This window comes from Apus apus, chromosome 15 (assembly GCF_020740795.1).
Source record: "Apus apus isolate bApuApu2 chromosome 15, bApuApu2.pri.cur, whole genome shotgun sequence".
In the NCBI taxonomy this organism is placed as follows: Eukaryota; Metazoa; Chordata; class Aves; order Apodiformes; family Apodidae; genus Apus; species Apus apus.
In genome coordinates, this window is record NC_067296.1 from 10,994,560 (window position 1) to 11,016,390 (window position 21,831).

The 21,831-nt window shown below is 41.9% G+C and overlaps 2 protein-coding genes across 2 annotated transcripts; one reads left to right on the plus strand and one right to left on the minus strand.

Moving 5' to 3' along the window:
* The first annotated feature begins 2,456 nt into the window (after positions 1–2,456).
* NELFCD (negative elongation factor complex member C/D) lies at positions 2,457–11,122 on the plus strand. Its single transcript, XM_051633051.1, has 15 exons — positions 2,457–2,586; positions 3,100–3,215; positions 3,336–3,445; positions 3,893–4,002; positions 4,320–4,427; positions 4,982–5,134; positions 5,867–5,997; positions 6,371–6,536; positions 7,071–7,205; positions 7,575–7,714; positions 8,415–8,529; positions 8,865–8,960; positions 9,192–9,332; positions 9,685–9,814; positions 10,215–11,122. The coding sequence occupies exons 1-15, from the start codon at positions 2,521–2,523 to the stop codon at positions 10,247–10,249; spliced, it is 1,752 nt and encodes a 583-aa protein (XP_051489011.1). The 5' UTR covers positions 2,457–2,520; the 3' UTR covers positions 10,250–11,122.
* A 1,812-nt stretch (positions 11,123–12,934) lies between these two features.
* Positions 12,935–19,070, minus strand: CTSZ (cathepsin Z). The gene is made up of 6 exons (XM_051633055.1): positions 18,875–19,070; positions 17,476–17,639; positions 15,554–15,733; positions 14,783–14,933; positions 14,366–14,528; positions 12,935–13,870 (listed from the first exon to the last, which is right to left on the minus strand). The coding sequence occupies exons 1-6, from the start codon at positions 19,009–19,011 to the stop codon at positions 13,757–13,759; spliced, it is 909 nt and encodes a 302-aa protein (XP_051489015.1). The 5' UTR covers positions 19,012–19,070; the 3' UTR covers positions 12,935–13,756.
* Positions 19,071–21,831: the final 2,761 nt, after the last annotated feature.

Genomic DNA, 21,831 nt, shown 5'->3' on the forward strand with positions numbered 1-21,831 from the left:
GGGGGAAGTTCTTCGTTCCCCAGGTAAGTGACCCAGTTTGGACTCCTTACACCAATTTTCAAGGTCAGTGGATGAATTTATCTAGAATGCCAGAATATCTCCAGCTAAGAAACCACAAAAAAATATATTTACTACATACATTATAGAACTGGGAGATACTGCAGGGATGTTTAAGTTTCATGATCAGTATGCAAATCAACTGGAACTAGCTTTGAAGCAATGAAATATTTCCATTGTAACCTCATCTTGAAAAGTACTTGGGGCATTGTGAGGTGAGGCTTTTAAGCAATCCACAGTATCCAAATAGAGTTCCAACTTCTAAGTTGTTGTTTGAAGGAGAGGCAACCTAAAAAACACCTTGTTTTGTCTTTGAACACTTCTCAGTTACCTAGCACAGTGTCATGGTGTTCAATGTCTGGAATAACATTGGTACCAGTCATTGTGAATCTTGAGGTATGAACAAAAATGCTTAATCTTCAGGTTCTGCTTGAGAAGGAAGAACTCTTTAGTCAAAGCTCATTAGCCTAAATAGATGCTGCTGTAGTTTCCTACTCGATTTGAAAGTTACTACCTTATCTGTAGTTGAATGTATTGGCTGATTTGTAAAGGGCTAATGATTAAGAAATACAAATTTATGCTAAAGGAATTTGTAGAGGAGCAGAGGCGGTTAGCATACAGAAAATGCCAGGGTGGATATTTTTGGAAAGCTTGTGAATAAAAGGCAAAGAGTTTTGTTGAAAGTTGGCTCTTCTGTTTGGGATTTTTCTTTTATACTAGGAAGGAACCAAGTGAAGTTGGATTATTTCACCAGCATTCACCTCTTCTTTAGGTAGGAAATCTTGAAGCATAGTTGTTAAGTAATTTGTTCAAAAATCAAACAACAAATTTTGATACGTAGGTGGTAATTGAAATTTGAGGTTTATCCTTTACTCCCTTAGAAGAGCCATTACTAGCCTGTATGAAACTAGCCTTTGCTTCTAATTTGTTTTGTTTTAAAAAGAAGGTAGTTTTCTGCATTTCTCTAGATCTGGCTGCTCTTCAAACACATCTACTTTCCAGGATGCCTTTACTGCTTCTTCAAAGCATCCAGCAGAGATTCTGAGGCTGACCTTCAAAGTATACTTACTGAGTTCAAAAATTGATCTTTAATATGCTCACTGCCTCATCAAAATCTCTTTAGGTGGGAATCGTGACTGAAGAATACTTTACACACAAAATGTAGTCAAATATGCATTTAGGGAAAAATGTGTTGCTTTCATGTGCTGGGTAATGAAATCTTTCAGGACACATTCAAGTTCATCTAAGTGCTTTTGTTTATTAACATTTCACTGAGACTTTGAAAAACAAAAATCCATATGGGAAAACAGTTAAACCCAAGAAGAGAACCAACATTGTTTCTGTTCAAAGTTGTAAAGGTTTAGTTTGCAAAATCAATTTCTGGTAAATTTAGTGTTTCATCACAGTTTAAATGATACTGTTAAACTGTTGGGTTTGATCTGATTTCAGTCATGAGAAGGAAGTGCCTTCTACCTATATAAAGACACCTTTTGTACAAAGTGCATTTGTTTGAATCTTCTGAAAAGAACTAGGGTCTCCTCCTCAGCCTCACAGAGTCTCAGCTTTATGGTTTGCCCATCCAATTTCATTGCAATGTTAGTTAAGTTCTGGACTCGCATTTTCTCCCAATTTTAAGTTTTTTTGAACCTTCTCTTAGGGTAATATAATAGTTACTCTGAAATCACCTTCAGAGAACTTGTCCTACATCTTGCGATACTGTAGATCATTACAACAAAAAAAACCAACAACAAACAGAGCTGATGAAGCATGGGAGGTGTATAGATGTTTCTTACTTGCTTCTCAAAAAATACTTCATTGGTTTGGGATAGATTAAATTCAGGTCCAGTATTTTCTTAGTAGTTCTGTCTGGATAATCACACTGCTGTGAGTATGCCCTTATTTTCTCATGTCTACAAGATGGAAACTGCCCTCTAACTAAATGGAGGTAAGCCAAAAACTTTTCCTCAAGGATATTTCCATTGGCCTCCAGCCTCAGCCTGTCACTTCACTCCCAGTTCTTTCCTCATAAAAAAGAGCCAGTTGAAATGTTAGTTTTCTGTCTTCCCGACTGCAGACAATCATCTAACACAGGTAGAGACCGTCTCCCTTGTGCCTCTACTTCAATATATGCCTTTTATTCTGGAGAAGTCTCCTTTCCTTGCTGTCAGCAGAGCGAGAAGGGCGGTCCCAGGCTCACAGGAGCGCTGGGAAGATGGTTCAGCGCTGCGGGGCGGCTCAGCTGCTGGTGTCTGTTTTCTGTACTGAAATGTTAAGTGCAGCCCCCTCAGTCTCGCAGTGCAGGGGCAGCGATGCGGAGCAGCAGGTTGGTGTCCGGCTCCCGCGGCCGCCGCCAGCCCCGCTCCCGGGCCCGGCCCCGCCCGCCGCTCCGCCCAGGGGCCGGTCGCGGCCTGGTTCCGGCCTGCGCTGCGGCTGCTCTGGGCCTGGGGCGGGACGGGAGGAGCCATGGAAGACGCCGATTACTTCGAAGGCAGCGCGGCGGAGTGGGGGAGCGAGGCGGACGGAGGGGCGGTGAGCGCTGGAGGGCTCCCGGGCGCCTGGCGGGGCTGCCCTGCCCGGCCGTGCGGCGCCGGGCCCGGAGCGGCCTGTGAGGGGAGCGCGCTCCGGGGGCGGGGGCTGATCCCGGGGGATGGGGCTGATCCCGGGGGATGGGGCTGATCCCGGGGGATGGGGATGATCCCGGGGGATGGGGATGCCGCCGGGTGCGCTCTGAGCCCTCTCGCTCTTTGGGCTGGGCGAGCCGCGCCGGGGGCTCCGAGCTGAGGCGAAAAGCGCTGGGCGGGAAAGTCTTCCCTGCGGTGCGGCCCGCGGCGTGAGGGGGCTGGAAAGGAGGAAAACGGCTGCGAGACGGTGGTGGGGTTTTCGCCTTCTCTGTTAAGAGGTTGCCTTTGTTTGGGAAGCAGGTCGCTTGCTGTGGTGAATCGAGTTGTGTGGGTTTCTGTGGGCAAAAATAGCCTGAATGTGGGGGGTACAGGAGGGACACGGGACGAGGAAAGTGGGTGACTTGGCTCTGCTTGCAAATAGCAAGACGATGAGGATGGGGAGGGGGAAGATGATGCTGAAGTCCAACAAGAATGCCTGAAGAAATTTTCAACCCCGGACTATATAATGGAGCCATCTATTTTTAACACGTTAAAGAGGTGAGTGTGACCTTATGTGTGTTACATGTGCTATGGATGCAGTGTTGTCACTTTCTATGGAAGTGTTTGGTTGTTTTTTAGTATGATTTTCAAATAGTTCTTTTGTAATCCTTTCATCAGGTATTTCCAAGCAGGAGGATCTCCAGAGAATGTTATTCAGCTCCTCTCAGAAAACTACACGGCAGTGGCACAGACTGTAAATTTGCTGGCAGAGTGGCTCATTCAAACAGGTACAATAAGTGATATGGTATAATTTGGGTCACTAGTCTGTCTTTTGCTAAATATCTGAAGGATATTCTCTATAGAACAAGAGGGAATGGTTTCAAGCTGCAACAGGGGAGGTTTAGACTGGACATTAGGAAAAAATTAGGAAAGTGGTCAGACACTGGAACAGGCTGCCCGGGGAGGTGGTTGAGTCACCATCCCTGGATGTGTTTAAGGGTCGTTTGGATGTGGTGTTGGTGGAGATGGCTTAGGGGAGAACTTTGTAGAGTAGGGATGATGGTTGGACTTGGTGATCCCAAGGTTCTTTTCCAACCTGAATGGTTCTAATATAGCTTGCCTCTCATCTTCTGTGCATTTATAAATTTCTGAGTAGTTTCTGTTCTTGTTAAAAATTTAAGATGTTGCTGTTATGTTTGGTTGGATTGCATCTGTTTTTTGTTCCTTTTGTACAGGTGTTGAGCCAGTGCAAGTTCAGGAGACTGTAGAAAACCATTTAAAGAGCTTACTTATCAAGCATTTTGATCCTCGGAAAGCAGATTCCATCTTTACAGAGGAAGGAGAGGTGTGCATGGAATCCATGTCGTTGTCTTTACATGAGTGGATCCCACATAGATGCCTTTATCTGATGGAGAAGTAGATGTGGGGGAAGGGAAATTATGTCTTCAAAACTCTTTTGTTAAGAAACACCTGGTTTCAAAACACCATGTTTCACTGGAGTGCTCAGAGGCTTAGGAAACTTAGCAACATTGACTGCATCCTTCTTTGTAATAAAGTCCTGTATAACAACCCACAGGACTCCTGAGAGCTAAAAGGCTTACATTTCGTGATCCTGACAACTAGATATCCTTACATTTCTCTGTATTTCTCTGATCTTTTCAGACTCCAGCCTGGCTTGAGCAAATGATAGCACATACTACATGGAGAGATCTCTTTTACAAGTTGGCAGAAGCCCATCCTGACTGTTTGATGCTCAATTTTACTGTGAAGGTAGTATATTCAAGTCTGATACATGCATATATCCATAAAGGGCTGATTGTTCTGGCATCAAATATGGTTTTGCCTGTATCTTTTATATATTCCTGCATAATACTGTGTATTGAAATGTCAGAATAGTACAAGTACACATTGGCAGAAATATGTCACAGGTTGCAAGTAGTAAGTGTACTTTCCCAGTCTGAAGTTCTGCTCTTTGAATTTTTTTAATATTTTTTGCTGTTGTTGCCCCTTTTTTTCCCCTTTGATCTGTATTTGAAAATTCTGGATTTCTGGTGCAGTGGAACGTTTCAGCCAGTTTTCTATGTATCTGTGACAGGGAAGGAATGGTATAATGTATCTTGTGCTCTGAACTATCCTTCTGCCATTATGGTTTACTTTATTTTTGCTACATCTTTATTGGTTTCCTTTTTTGTAGTCTAAAAAAATGAACATGAATTCCAGAAAGTGTCTGCAGAGCTGGATTGTACATTCTGTGTTTTCTTCTAGACTTTATGATTTCGTAAATGTAAATAATACACGTTTTCTCTGATATTTTTGTTTTATAGCTAATATCTGATGCTGGGTATCAAGGGGAAATAACCAGTGTTTCAACAGCCTGTCAGCAACTAGAAGTATTTTCTAGAGTCTTGCGAACATCTCTGGCAACAATTTTAGATGGAGGAGAAGAAAACCTTGAAAAAAACCTCCCGGAGTTTGCTGTAAGCTTTTTTTTTCCCCCCCTTTATGTAGAAAGAAAATAGTGTTTTCCAGTTAGAATATAAAAGAATTGTGATATTGTAGAGAATCTTGACATCAGTCTTATATAGTCTTATGAAGAGAAGGTACATCTGAGTTCAAAAGTAGAAATTTATGCTTCTTGATCATTCTGTGACCAGAACTTTGTTGGGTTGCTTATGTGACACTTCTTATGTTTATGAAATGGATTATAAAATGTTGAAGGTAGAACTGTGGTCTCACATTTAATGCAAGATCTAAAGGTCAGTCTACTCAGTCCCCTGTCAAATTAAAATAGTTACGTTATCGCCCACACCGGTGTGAAAGCTGCCAGCTGAATCACCCCAGCATATGTTCTGTGTTGTGAGATAGCATAATGACTTTCAGACTTCTCTTACTTTTAAAATATTGCAGAGAAACTACTGAGTGTAAGCAGGAGAGCATTTCCTCTCTATTTTACCATTTAAGAAATGGAAGTTCTCAATTCAGCCAGTTGTTCCTCTATGGTATCAATGCCCAGTGATTCTGGGCTTTTGTGTACATCGTTCTTGGCTGGTGGGTTTTTTGTTTTCTTCTTGGTTTTGCTTTGGTTGGCTGTTTTTTTCTTTGTGTTGGTAGATGGCAGTGAGATCATTGCCATTACAGCAGTGTAATCACAGAAGCATACTTGCATATTTGCTGTTGACTGGTAAGATTTTTGCTGTGTGCATCCACAGAAGATGGTGTGCCATGGAGAGCACACGTACCTGTTTGCTCAGTCCATGATGTCCATTTTAGCTCAAGAAGAGCAAGGAGGCTCAGCTGTCAGAAGGATTGCTCAGGAGGTTCAGCGATATGCTCATGAGAAGTAAGTGGGAGCTGGTTAATTAGTGAAATGCAAGTCACTGGAATTTGTAAGCTGATGTATTTTGTTCATCCATGGTTAACTTTTAGCAGCAGTAGGGGAATTCTTAGCTGCACAGAGCAGTTCTTTTAGCAAGCTTCAATTCATAGAATGACAGAAAAGTTCAATGTCTGTACTGGGAGACCTGAAATAAGAACAGCAAAGCTCTGAAGTTTCTGTCTATAAGTAGAGGCCTATTTCTACAATGACCCAGGATAAGGGGTTTGGCCCTAGGGCATCTCATTGCATAGGATGTGCTCTGTTAACTCAGTGAGGCTAAAACTAAGATGTACAAAATAAGAAAATAAGTTGCTGTTTATGTTTGCTTTTCATCTAGAGGCCACGATGCCAGTCAGATCACTTTAGCACTGGGTACTGCAGCCTCCTATCCTCGAGCATGTCAGGCTCTTGGTGCCATGTTGTCCAAAGGAGCTCTGAATCCAGCAGATATCACTGTCCTGTTCAAAATGTTTACAAGCATGGATCCACCTCCAGTAGAACTGGTTAGTAGTTATCTTTTTATAACCTCTGAAACTTAGTTTTGTTAAAGTAGCACTCAGAAATGTGAGGTCTTGCTGTGCTGAGTGTTGTATTGACACAAAGTAGAAGTTAGCTCAGACTCACACCTCTATCATTTTATGTAACATCTAAATGTGAAACTACCACTTGTATTGTTTCCCATTACCTTCTTGATTGTTGGGGTTTTTTTTAAATATAATTCCAAGTTGTTTTTTTACATATAATTAAATTAATTGAAGAACTTCTTGATAGGAGATGAAGGTGGTAAGGAATTAAGAACTTATTTTATTAAAAAATTGAAAATAATTTTTAAAACCCACTCAGTTTTGCAGTTTGTTACAAGCAGACCTGAACGGCATGTTTCAGATTTCTCACTGCCTCATTTGGGTCCTTTCATGAAACTGTCTAACCTGCTCCCAAGAGGGAATGTGTTATATTTCATCCTATGCAAGGTATATCACATGCAAATGTTACAGTTTTAATCTCAGGCTCTAATCAACCATTAATTTTCTTCACAGATTCGGGTACCTGCCTTTCTGGACCTTTTCATGCAGTCATTGTTTAAGCCAGGTGCTAAGATCAACCAAGACCACAAACATAAATATATTCACATACTAGCATATGCTGCTAGTGTAGTAGAGATGTGGAAAAAGGTAATTTTCAGTTCTGTGAATAATATTGTTTTTACCTACAGTGGCCTAACCATGCTGAAGAGTTGTATAGTTGGGAAGTTGCTCAGTAACCACAAAGGTTACCTCGTAGCAGTGCTGTGCTACTAGAATCCTTTGTGCTTTTTCAGAGGAAGAATAATTTAATACTCTGAAGTGGATAAAGTGGTTCTTAGGGAGTTAAATAAAGCAAACATCCTTGCACTTCAGCTCGTTGATACTTAGTTCTTCTCAAACTTACATTTGAGTCTAAATTCTGAGAAACATGATGTAATCTTAGGCTCATCGCAGGTTACAGTTTCTTTCCTTAAATAACTGAAGACTGAATTGCATTCAAACTTTGCAACTTTTCAGAACAAGAGAGTCAGCATAAATAAGGATGAACTCAAGTCAACTTCAAAAGCCATTGAAACCGTTCACAATCTGTGTTGCAATGAGAACAAAGGAGCATCAGAGTTGGTTGCAGAACTGAGCACTCTTTATCAGTGCATCAGGTGAGCTGAGAGTCTAGTCCCAAGCTTCAGTTGTTGGAAGGAAAGCAGTATTTAGTAGAGACACAAGTGCTAAAGGGAAATGCCATTGTGGGCTGCTCTCTGAATGCATCCTCATTGTAGCATACGTGAACTTGTGGTCTGAAAAATTGTACATCTGGCTTCTTAGAATCTCTCATGAGAACTTAGATTCTGGCTTTCACTGACAATTTGTCCTTGAGTCACCAAATACCCTTTTTTCTGCCACTGGAAAAAGATGACAGAGTGCTTTGTCTTCCTAAAGAAGCTTTCCTACCAGTAGCTGTGTCCTTTCTTCTCTTGAAAATATGAAATAGCAGACATTGAATGAACTAGAACAAAGTTAGAGTGTACTTGAGTTTTGTTGTGTATTTTTTACATATTGTGCTGAGCAGGGAATGTCTTTGTAGAAATAATTTTTGTTTGGCTTATTTTTTTTTTCTCCTTTTTTTTTTCCCCTCCTTTTTTTTTCTTGAGGTCCAGAGAACTTTTTGAACAAAAGTTTTTGAGCTTTATTAATTCTGCTGTAAGGCAAACTGAAACTAGCAACTGTTAGAATATGCTTAAAGATTGTTTTTTTTAAATATACTTTGAGTTTTTAAATATACTTAGAGTTTTTTGTTGTGCTTTGGGTTTTTTGGGGGTTGTTTTTTATGCTCTTGTGCTAAAGTGATCTCTTCTGTAGGTTCCCAGTGGTGGCAATGGGTGTATTAAAGTGGGTGGATTGGACAGTGTCAGAACCACGGTACTTCCAGCTACAGACTGATCACACTCCAGTTCATTTGGCATTACTGGATGAGGTAAAAGCATTTATAAAATCTTGCTGGAGAGTGAAAACTCTTCTGACACTTGTAACTGGAAGTACATCCAGTCCTCTGGATGCCTGTCATTTGCAGTAGGTCAGTAAATGTGAAGAGATTCATCTGCTGCTATTCAGAGTTCATTATTTGGTTTTGTCACCTCAGCATTATTTAAACTAGGAAAATTTAAGTATCAAAGAAAGAAACAGTGGAGTACTTTCATGAAAGAATTTCCATCTGGCATTGACCATCAGTGAAAACACGTCTAATAAAGACTGGTGTGGTGGTTTTTAAATTGAAGTTCTGAGGATCTAACTTTCCTGTCTTGTTTGCAGATTAGTACATGCCATCAGCTGCTTCATCCCCAAGTTCTACAACTTCTTGTCAAGCTGTTTGAAACAGAACACTCACAGCTTGATGTAATGGAGCAGGTAATTCTCAAAAGATTCATTATTTGTGTTCCTTCATGTTGGTTGTGCTTATTCAAGATACCAGCTTTTGCTGTCACAGGAGTTTTAAGAGTTTTAATTTAGGAATATGGTCATGGTTAAAAAGCAACACAGCGGATATTGTATTAATAAGAGTGAGCAATAAAAATTTCACACTTTTGAGAGGAAGTTCTAATATGTTGGTTTCTTCTCCTGTCCCTCCACCACCATCAGCTGGAACTGAAGAAGACTCTCCTGGATAGGATGGTGCACCTGCTCAGTCGAGGATACGTCCTCCCTGTCGTCAGCTATATCCGCAAATGCCTGGAGAAGCTAGACACAGATATCTCTCTGATCAGATATTTTGTTACAGAGGTCAGCAGCAGAAATTGTGTTTATTGACATGTAGAAATAAGTGTCAGTTGTATGTGCTTGGATATTAAGTCAGCTTGCCTCAGATTCAGAAATAATGGAAGATATGAGATCAGATTTTGAGTAGTGTATGTAATATCAGTATTCACTAGTATGTGATGTAGTCCTACTGACTTCTGAAAATACTAAGGTCCTGGGTAGAGTTCCAAAAGAATACATAATTAATTACTTGTATGCAGAACTAGAAATCTTGAGTGCAACTATTTGTATGTTTCAAGGCTAGTATTATGAATTAAATACTGTCCCCTTTACCTCCCTAACTGGAAGAATAATCTATTTTTGTCTGCTGTTTCAGGTGCTGGATGTTATTGCTCCTCCATATACCTCAGACTTTGTGCAGCTTTTTCTTCCAATCTTGGAGAATGAAAGTATTGCAGGTACTATTAAGACAGAAGGTGAACATGATCCTGTCACTGAGTTTATAGGTAAGTCACTTTTGTTCATCGTTTAGCTGCTTCCTTCTGTATTTGTGAGAATTTGCAAACAATGTTTAGGAGGAGGGGTGCTTAAACTAGGAATGCCTGCCAGATGCTTTCACAGATAACTTCTCTTTTAAGGGCCTGTGTTTAGCAATATTCCTTTAATCAAGAGTCTCTGTGTAGCAGTTAGGAACTTGGAGACAAATACTGCTTTTTGAGAACTAGTGTTGTAGTGAAGAAAGGATAGGCAGGGAAGTCAGCTGTCAAAATATACTCTTATCCTAAAATAACATCTGTCCAGACCATAAAGTCCTAATTATTAGTATAATGTAGAAATCCATGTGCAAACAGACAAGTTACAGTAATGTACCAAACACTTTCTTTCATTTTTTTTCTTTCTTTTAAGCTCATTGCAAATCTAACTTTATTGTGATGAACTAAGTGGAAAATATCAAGAATGCAGAGCGCATGAACTCTACTTTGCCATGCTCTCCATCAATAAGGTTCTGTAACTGGGCAACACAGCAGCAGCAAAACCAAACCAAACCCAACACAAAAAACCCCAACCCAACAACCACCAAACAAGGAAGAGAGGGCTGAAGGGCATTTGATTGACTTCCATGGTGACCTTGAGCTTCTTATCAGAGGAATGTTTGCGTGCTTTGGAAAATGGAATGAAACTGATTTTCTGTTGTTACAGAAATAAATCTGAATATTCTGATGGGAATAGCAGAAGAGAAACAGATTTATTTCAAATAATGTTGTTTTGGTTACTTGCAGAATTTGTCACTGATGATTTGTGTAATGTGCAAAACCTGAAGACTTGGGAAGGTAGTTCCTACAAAAAACACTTCACAGATAGCTCTCTGAAGAGCAAATCTTGAAAGCTTTTGGTTTTGATGTTGCGAGTTGTAAAGAAGGGATGTGTGTGATTAGCTCTGTGCTGTGGAGAAGCCACAATGCCTCCTTCTCACCTTTGCATTCCATTAGGATTCTAAATACCCTACATCTGTTTTTTGAAATACGAGTTATAACAATCAAGGTTAGTTTTTTATTAACAGATGAATCCTATGTGAGTGTGTGATCTATTTTTTTTTTTTTGCTACATAGATGCATCAAATGTTGCTGGTAAGTTTCATTACCGTGTCGGAATTCTACTTCTGCTCAGAACCATGAGTGTGTGCAGAAGTTTCATTATTGCTTGTTGTGACTTGGTTTTTATACTTATCTCTACTCTGTCCTGGTTGATGCCAAACAATGGGGTTGATATCCAAGATTATAATTTACCTTTAAATAAAGGTTTTTTCTTTTCCAGAGATGTCTTTCAAGGTTTCATTAAGACCATTCTTTCTGTTAATCAGCCTGGATTTCTCTTTGTGCAGGCAAATGCTGTTTGTTTAAAAGTCAGGGGTATAGACAAGCCCATTGTGCTTTTCCAAGCACATCTGTTTTTCTGAAGAACCTACTTTCTAGAAGACAGGGACATTTTAAGTTCAACTGGATGTAAATTTAAAAAGGAAGCCACTTTATTCTTCTCTGTTGTTAGTGGCTCATGAATGGGAGCTCTTAAGCTGCCATAATGGTTCTTGAGAGAGTAGCCAAGTGTATAGATTCTTAACTCCTTTTCAAAGGAGTGCATCTTCCCTTTCCTCAGCTGGTCCCTCACACATACTCCACAGTGCCTGAGCTTTACCACAACACCACTTAAAAGTGCACTAATCAACTTAAAGCACAGTGTGAAAAGAGCAAAACTTGCTTCTGCACAAGCTGTTCTGAACTTCTCTGCGTGTCTTTGAATAGAAGATACTCTGTCATTCCAGCTAGCTCTTACTATTTCAACTTGCACGAGACCTACTTTTCATAATATTTTAGGCAGAATTAGCCTACAAGTTTGGCTTTTTGTAGCCACTGACTTCCTTTAACAGTTCATCCTGTTTAAGATGTAGCCCTGCCTCATCTATCATCTGTTTAGTGACAACTAAGAGGAGTTTGTTTCTGTCTCCATTGCAAATTTGCCAGCTGTTCAAAAAAAGTATACTTTTGGTTTCCTCTGTGTTCAAGCTTGGTATCACTTCCACTAAACACTTCAGTTTCTCTGTACTTACCCATGTGGATGATTTTTAGCTAGTTAAAACTTGATGCTGTGATCAGTACTGTCATGGTCATATCTCACTGGAACTTAAGTTACAGCAGGCATTGCAGCTTGGCAGAATTGATCCTTATTGGCACTATGGAGTCATTTTGCTATGGTAAAGCAAAGCCAACAGACAGATGGAATTGTGTGGTTTTGCCTACTTAGAGTATTACTGTCTTTCATTCTTAAGAGGTGAATGGTGGATGAGGGAGATAAACACCTAATGATTTACATATGATTTTTGTATGTAGGAAGCCAAAATTAGGCCCATGTGAACCAGAAAAGTTAGTCTTTGAAGTCTTATAGCCTACAGGAATATGGCCTAACCTCAGGACTAAAACAGAGTTCTCATTGTCACAATGCTAAAAGCTGTGCTGTTTGAAATATCCATGGTCAGAATAGCACAACCACCTCAACTTCATCCTAGACACCAGCAGCCTGATTCTTTTATGGGTCTTTGCTGTTCTGCCAAACTTACCTTCTGATTAGGAGCAGATTTCTTTCTTTCACAGACAAAACCAAGGTAAGTTGCAACAACTGCCAACTGTGAGGTAGCAAATAATAGTTACTGAAAAGACTCTTGTTCTTTCTCTGCATGACTAAAAAGCTTTAACTTACAGGTTTGAGTGAGGCATAATTCACCAGCTGGTTTGATTTATGGCAGGTTTTGGAGATTGACATTTAAAAGTGGTGTTCTACAACATACATCTCTTCTCTCCCTTGCTTGTTGAAGTCAGATGCTTCCTTGTAACTTATATGTTAATCTCCAGTGTGGGTAGAGGTAGTATAATTTGAGTTCTGGTTTCAACCTTCATAGTTGCTGTGTGGGCTGGGTTGTCAACCAACCCTTGGTCAAGAAAAAGTCCAATTAAAAGCAGCACCATCCTGGGTAAGCTTTGAGTAGTTAGGCTGCCACACAGACGGCTTGTTAGGTACAACAACAGAAGACAACCATTACCATATAGTAAAAAGCTCTTCTAATACACACACAGTTGTGTAAGAGAAAAAGTCTGTTTATTAAATGCAATTAACAATGCCAGTTAGTAACATCTGTTATGGCACTGATTTGCCACTTAGTAAATGGCTCTGTTTTATGGAAGAGAATTTGCTACCCTAATTGAAATTAGGGAAGAGTTTGGGGCTTTTGCAATTTATACTTTGCCTCTTCAGGAGAAAAATGGCACAGCTAATCATATATTAGAGCAAGGTATTGAAGCCAAGCCAAGACTAATTAAATAACTGTTTCAGCTTTTTATTTGATCAAAGCAGTTCCTGTTACAGTGTTTTGGTTGGTTAAAAGCAACTGCATTATGAGACTTCCAACAACACTAGTTCACCAGGAGATCAAAGAAAAAATAGGGGATTTAAGTTTTTAATATGTCATGTCCAGACTTAGTGTTGTTTTTTCACTTGCATCCTTGTGAATAATATTTGCTATATACTGTCAGACAATTTAATATAAGCTCTCAACCCAAATATTGAGTACTTTTTCCTTCCCCCCTATATAATCTGTATTTTTAAAAAGAGATTTACAAAGACAGTTTCTGTGATTAAGTCAGTGTGATTTAAAAACTGTGCATTAAGGCAAGGAACTTTTTCATAGCATAAATTACTTTTTTAAAGTTGTAAATAATTATCTGTAAAGCCATATCTGTATTTATTTTACTTTGAAGACGTGTTATCTGGGCTAGTTTTGCATTATTGCCAGGTGGTGTTGAACTGTGGAAGAGTTTTAGACTATTGTTCTTTAAAAAGGAAAAGGTTGTGCTTTCCAAACAAAGTAGTTCCTAAACAGAAAGATGTACAACACAGAATCAAGGAAGTACAACATCTCCATAGGCACAGTCTTCTTCAATAGCGAGATTGTACTCAGCTCCTCTTCCACCTTTATATGCACTTGTCACAATTCTCAGCCACCCTCTTTCACCCTGTGAAGAATTAATTTGAACTGTGAATTAGAAAACATAACTACAGAAAATGTTTGCTGTTGAGTCTGTTCTGTCTTCCAAATAGGAATGACTTACAAGTGAATCTAGGAATTCACTGAAGATGAAGTATAACTTTGGGTCTGCAGGGCAACCTTCTTTGAAGGGGCCATCTGCTTTGATGAACTTGCATCCTCCTTATCTGTTCCAAGTGTGAGACTTTATTTTTGTCTACAACTAGCTGTAATTTACAGTTGCTCATAATAGAAGCTGCATGTCCATGGAGGGGTAGCATTTAGGATTGAATTGACCTCAAGTAACTTTTGGCTGAATATCCTTATCTTCAAATTAGTCAATTTCATCTTTTAACTGCTGGTGTAGTTCAAAAAAAGATTCTTTTTCCTATCTACAGACCAGCTTTGCAGCTTCCTGTAAGCAAGTGAAAAACCCCACCTTTTCTCTAAAGTCATTCTGCAAGTGTTTGTTCTGTTTCCTTACCCAGGGTTCACCCCATGAGTTACGAACAATCCAGTATTCTGTTCCATTTTCTACTCCCCAACCAGCCACAGATACAATGTGATTCACCACAGGCGAGCTGTTGTGCTCCATATAAAGTCCTCCAGTGTAAGCATCCAGCTTTTCAGTAGCCATTATACCACAGCTGTAATAAAACAGCAAAACATTTTTTATACAGGGGGATCAGGGCAGGGATCTGGCTAAAAAAACATTGGTTTTCTTGCATTTTGACTTCAGGTCTCAGTTTATCTACAAACTAGCTAAAGCCTATGTATTAGTGCAGAGCTGCTAATGTATGCTAGAGTGAAGTACACTTCAGGCATTAGAATGAATCAAAAGTATTGCAATCCCAGTATTAATATAAACATTTTCTTTATCACCCAGGATGACTTTTTTTACCTAATGGGTCCATTAGTATAGATTTCTGCCATCATCTTTTCTCTTCCACTGACAGACCCATAGTCAGCAACTTTCCAGAGAGTGTAGTTCTTTATCACATGGCATTCTCCAAAAGTGACACAAGTTCCACACTGATTAAACTTCTTACACTCTAGAAAAGAAAAGTGAGATGATCACTGCAAGATAATGCTTTTCTTCATGTGAATTAATAATATGACACTAAACTTTTATTTTAACTTAAGGCAGATATTAATAACTTAGGAGTAATTACTGATACATATCCTCTCTGGTGAGCTAAATTCCTTTCTGGCAACCACATTTAAAGTCTTACTATTCTTTACTTCATGGGCATAAGTGCTTTGAGGAAGAAATGTTTCAGATGTGCTACTCTATAGATACAGAAACTATTTTAGTCATACATGACCAGGCAAAGGCTACATTTCTCCTTTGTTTAGCTTGAGATGACACTTGCAAATATTTCAGTACATTAGAGATTGTATATCACAGACATGAGATTAAGTTTAAACAATTTAGCTGTGCAAACTTGCCTGGGCGTGATTTAATGCTATGCTGTCTGGGTAGAGTAAGAAGATACACACAGGCCTGTAAAAAAAAAAAACCTGTTCTGTCAGTCAAACAGTTCTGCCAGTACTGCACTGAAAGCCAGGAACCCGTACACTGAAACCCCAAAAGACTATATTTTTTAATAGATATATTAAGATCTTCTAAACCTGGGATGAAGCCTTACAGCAAAGCAAACAGGTGACTTACTTTGATCCTTAGCTTGGTAGTTGTTGCAGGTCTCATCTGGAATGCCATGGTCGTGGGCATACATCCAAACACCTGAGTGGTCTCCACCTTCACAGGATCCTGCGTTGGCACAGTCGATCACGTTCTGAACAGAGAGGTAGGCAGAAGGCCATGCACCTTTTCTCTTGATGTTGATTCGATCTGTAAGGACAAGAAATTGGATTTTGCTAGTGAAATATGTGGGCAGCTACACATTGCAACTAGTGTTAAAACTCTCTTCTTCATTGAACCTCTGTTGCAAGGAACAGTACTTGTGGTTGGAAAAGCAACAGTGAAGCACATGGCTGCTCATGGCATGGCCTAACTTGAACCATCAGGCTGAGTTGTTGCGGGGTTTCCATTAGAAACTTTTTCCATTAAAAACTCAGCATAAATATGCAGATGAGTAAGTTCTGTTTAAAGCCTTGAAGTGCCCTAGACCTTTTTTAATTTAAGTCACAGCTTCTGAAAACTTCCAGATCTGTTTCTTGGCTTTCACAGCAAAGAGTTGTAAAACACACGTCGTAAAACCAGCACTCACTGAACTCTTTTGCAGGATTAATGATTTATGCATAAGCCAGTGCAGCCTAAGCCTCTGGCTCTGAGACAATCTTCACAAAGCAAGGAAAACTTTGCAGAAGTACATCCTCACGTTATGTCAACATCTCTTATCCTTCCATCTCAGACAGGCATTGCCACCCTGCTGCCTTATTTTGTCAGAAACGACTAGCTTACTTGGCAGAAAAGCTTCCTGATGAGTATTTATAAACTGCTTCTCACAGTGCATTAACAGTCTTAACTGATGCCACTATAGTGCTTTTAATCTTATTAGTACTAACAGCATTCAGCTGTCCTTGACAGAACTGGGAGGCATTATCCCAGCCTAGTCTTCCAGCAACAAGAGAAGGAGTTAATGCTTTAACTATTCTCAGCAGTTAAGAAATATCCTGATTTGTAAAGTCAACCTTTGATACTTATAAAAATGCACATACTGGCATACCTATATATACAACTAAGTTTTAACTGAAGATATATAATTAAGAAGTTGCTATATTTTCTCTATCCTAGTACTTTAGTACATCGTGGCAGGTTCTACACGTCTATATTCTTGTACTGCTTAAGAACTGATCCTTCACAATTCCTACTGCCTGCTCACACACCTGTGATGTCTTTGCATTTCTGCACAATTTCCTCTATTTCAGTTGCTCTACTTGCAGCCTCCCCCTGCAGACAGGAGGGCTGCAGCATTTACATAATGCGTGCATGCTCTGGGGGGAGAAGCAAAACCCTACTTCCCTTTTCCCAAGAAAAAAGCTGATAGATATCTGCTAAAACTAGATTTGCCTGTATGCTGTGGTAGTCAGTTCATTTGAATGGTAGAGCTCTTGAAGATAATACCCTGCGGGCCCTTCCCAGGACAGAGAGCTGATTTTGTTTCCTCATACCCAGGCATGACTGGAGCCACTCCTCGCTGCTCTAGGTGTAGTGCAGCAGGCTGAGGTACCAGAAAGGGAAGGAGACACCGTAACTGCTTTTGCATCTGCTCCTACCATTAGCATGCCACCAAGAAGGGCAGGAAACCCAGTTCTTATTCCAGGAGCTATGAAAGCATTCCTTCTGCAGACAGCTTCTGAACCGTGCCAGTGCCCCCCTCCCCCCGCTTTGCACAATTCCGAGGCTGGTGCCAGCCTCACAATTACTGAAACCAAACCTCCTTGCCTTCAGCTTGGGAATTCCCACTGTTCCTGGTATATTCACAGAGGTCTCATCCTCAGGTTTTGCTGCATTAGTCACTGCAGTATTTTGGCATCTCTTCTTTGTAAGGCCCGTTTTGTAAGTGGGAGATAAACTTCCTTTGCTAAACTATAACTCAGGGGGCAGCAGCTCGGCCCAGCACAGCGTACCTGCCAGGGCACTGGTGCTACCGTGGGCCCAGCAGGACCCGCAGTACTGGGGGATGTGCTGGTTGCGGGTGGTGCTGGCGTAATTGACGCCGTTCACATTCCTCCAGTCCCAGCTCGCGGGTAGCGCAGAGATGTCCAGGTACTCGTGCGGGCGGGGGTAGGTCCTGCAGGCACAGAGAATCATAGAACCATTGAGGCTGGAAAAGCCCCTTGGGATCACCGAGTCCAGCCATCATCCCTACTCTACAAAGTTCTCCCCTAAACCATCTCCAGCAACACCACATCCAAACCACCCTTGAACACATCCAGGGATGGTGACTCAACCACCTCCCTGGGCAGCCTGTTCCAGTGTCTGACCACTTTCCTAATTTCTTCCTAATGTCCAGTCTAAACCTGCCCTGTTGCAGCTTGCAGCCCTTCCCTCTTGTTCTGTCGCTAATTACCTGTGAGAAGAGACCAGCACCAACCTCTCTACCTTTCAGGTAATTGTAGAGACTGATGAGGTCTCCCCTCAGCCTCCTCTTCCTCAAACTAAGCATTCCCAGCTCCTTCAAGCATTCTTCATAAGATTTATTCTCTAGGCCCTTCACCAGCTTCGTTGGCCTCCTCTGTCCTTGCTCCAGCACCTTGATGTCTCTCTTGAATTGAGGTGCCCAGAACTGGACACAACACTCCAGGTGTGGCCTCACCAGTGCTGAGTACAGGGGGACAATCACCTCTCTACTTCTGCTGGTCACACTATTTCTAATACAAGCCAGGATGCCATTGGCTTTCTTGGCCACCTGGGCACACACTGGCTCATGTTCAGTGGCTTCAGTTAGAACCCCCAGGTCCTTTTCTGCCAGACACTTTCCAGCCACACTTCCCCAGTCCTGGAGCTGTTGTGGCCCAAGTTGAAGCCCAGATCGTTAACATTAGCCCAACGATCTAATCTATCCAAGTCTCTCTGTAGAGCCTCCTTATCAGCACTCCCACCCAGCTTGGTGTCATTTGCAAACTCATCGATAATGCACTCGATGTCCTTACCGAGATCATCAAGAAGGGTGTTACACAGACACGGTCCCAACACTGAGCCCTGAGGACCCCACCGGTGACCGGCTCCAGCTCCCAGGCCTGGATTCTCTTGCAAATTCGGGTCTTTTTTTTTCTTTCTTTCTTTGTTTCTTTCATGTTTTCAATGACCAGAACCAGCTTTCAGGGAGTTTCGTAACGAGGCCGCAGTGTCCGGCGAGCACCGCTGGTCACGTGACCGCCCCCCCCCCCCCCCCCCCCCCCCCCCCCCCGCGCGGTCTCGTGACCGCCGCCGCGCCCCGCGGATCCCCCTCCCCCCCGAGCCCCGCGGAGCAGCGGGGAGACCCCGGGGAGCCCCCCGAGCCCCCCCCCGAGCCCCGGAACCCACCTGAGCCCGGGGGGCTTGCGCGGGGCCGGCCTGTAGCAGCGCTGCCCCTCCCTGAAGTGGAGGCCGGCGCGGGCGGGCGGGCAGAGGCAGCCGCAGAGCAGCAGGAGGGCGGCGAAGCGCTGCGGGGTCCCGGCCATGCTGGGGCGGCTCCTCCCGGCAGCGCGGCCCGGCCCGGCCCCGGCACTTAAAGGGCGGCGGGGCGGCCCGAGGGGCGGGCGGGGCCAGGGGCGGCCCGGGCGGGCTCGGCTGCGGCGGGGGATGCGGGGGATGCGAGCCCCGCTCGGCCGCTTCTGTCTGTGTTACCGTCTGGGAACGGGACTAGCGCCAGGTGCAGCGGCCTTCCCAATGGCGTGGGAATGATTTCTTGGGGCATAAGGAGCTAACCCTGCTGGTGGCAGCCGGGCCCAGCTCAGGGGCAGCAGGTGGATTCACGGGCTGCAAGCCCCGAGAGTTTTTGCCCGGTCAGACCTGCAGTGTGCAGAAGGTGACCAGCTGCTCGGTTGTCTGTGCTGACTGTAGCAAGCCCCGGTTTTTTAAACTTACGGGCTCATTAGTGGGCAGTCCTGCCTTCTTTCCTTTGGACCCCCTGCTGGAGGGAGGCAGTCTTTAGTTTTTCTTACTAGTTGAAATGAAAATGTGAAGTCGGTAGTCCATTGCCTATGGAATGCAATGGCTTTTGATGTGGTGTACCTAGCCCAAATTAGCTGAGACTAGCAGCTGCTCATCTGGTGGTCATGCAGTTATCTTGTGTCTAGGAAGCTGTCTTCTCAAGAATCTTCTCTGCTACTGTGGAAAGCTAGTCCCTCCCAAGTAAACCATATTGAAAAAATATGAAATTATTCCAGAATGCCTCCCTGCACATGTGTATTTGTTGCTGGGGAGTATTGTGGTGACATTAAAACAAAACAAAACAAAAACAACCAACCAAGAAAAACAGAAACAAAAATTCCCCAGTAACAAAAAAACCCACAATCCAGTAACCAAAAGAATGTGGCATTTTTGTGGCCTTAGCTTACACCCATCCCCAGGGCTTTGGTATCTAGAGCCTACTCTGGAGGCAGTGGAAGCAATGGGCAGCCTGATGATAGACATGGTAGGACAGGCTGGCAATAGCTGTGCCCAGTGCCAGGCTGCCCCAATCTCTGTGGTGCCAAAAGCCCCTGGTAGCCAAACCTTCTGCCTCCAGCTCCTCTTTGGTGCTGCTCACGGTGCTAATCTGCAACAGCACATGTTCAGTGGCTGTGCTGGGGAAGCACGCTCAGGCAGCAGGCTGGAGGTTTCTCACAGCTGAGGAATGACAGGCCTACAAAAAAAAATTTACAGAGAAATAGGCTTTTCATATACCAGCTTTGGTGTAAAGACAGACTTGGGGTTTCATAGAAATGTGCTTTGGGGTGGAGAGGGAAAAGAGGCACAAAACCACTTCAGGTTCACAAAGCGCCTCAGGTACTTTGTGTCATGTGCCATAACTTGTAAGAGTCTGTAAGGAAGTGCTTCAGAGGAGGCACATGATTCCAGGAAGCTATTTTTACCAAGAGAAAAAAACAATGTTAAGTGATTGCCTATTTCTTTCACTTCCCCTTTTTTTTGGTTTTTTTTCTTCTGCTTGGGAGATGCTCAGTGAGTGTATTTATATAAAATATAAGTATATTTACTGCTGAAATTATTTTGCCAAAATTTTTGGACATTGAGTTAATGTATTCAGTCTCTTCATAAGTTGTGGCTATTGTAGATTAATATACTGAATAGTTTAAGTAGCATTTATTTGCTTTCTCTGACACATTTTGTCAATGCATCTCCCGTTCCAAATGCAGCAATTGAATGTACAACTCTGAATTGTGCTGTTACTTTCAGCCAAGAATGGTCAGACAAAATAAATATGAAATATGCACAAATAAAATTAAATTTGCTTTTGAAATAAATGTCCAAATAACCTTTCCAGAATTCTGTCTTAGAAAATTGTAGAAGATATCCACTGCCATTGTAGAAAATACATACAGTGCAGCAGTGGAACATAACTGTTGTGTTGTCTGGCTAAGTAAACGAAACTGTTTCAATAATGCTTACATTTGGAAAATGCTAAAACTATTGTGTTTTGAGGAAACAAAATTAATATACCTGAATGTAAATTCTTGCTTTTATTTCTCCCCGATAAGTATGTCTCATTCTTGGCAGAGGATGACAGAGTGTTTTCTAGCTACTTTTTTTCAATGCACTTCTGGTGCAAAACTTTGGTGTAGGAGCAGCTGTCTGTTCCTCCATTGGCTGATGGAAGAAGTGGAAGTCATCTGTGGTGGGGAAGTCTGGAATAAGCTGATTTCTCTTTTGGAACAATATGGAGGCTCAGAGGTTCCTTATCTCTAGCAACCCATAAGGTGGTAAAATAGTTAATTTCAATGAGTCAAGTCCTTCTACTGTCATCTTTTTATACAAAATAATTTAAGGTGCTTTCCTAATTATACTTCCTTTTCCTGCCCTTAAAAGGAACACTTGCAGAGCACTGACAGTCGTCTGATACATAATAAAACTACTGTAAGCTCGCAGAAGACAGTCCATTCTGGGTTTCTGTTGCTCAGTGATACTAGCCCTGTTTATCAGCAGGCAGCATGACTGTCATGTTTTCCTCAGCCTTGCATTGCTTCCTTTAGTGCAGTGAGACATTTCACACAGTGGACATGAGAGGTAACTCCAGTGGAACTGGGTTTTCATCTCTAGCATTTTCCTGGCAAGTTCCGAAATACTATATCTCAGATATAACAAAATAAGAACTGTAAGAAATACTGTACTTCTTAATGGCAGGAAAGGAAGAGAGAGAAAGACAGAAACAGAGAGAGCAAGCATGTGTGCAAGTTAGTCACAAGTTGATTCAGATTTTACATTGTCTGAAACTGATGAATTCTTATTAAGTGTTTAAGGAACATACATCACTGAGAGTGCATATTTCTGCTTTACAAAGT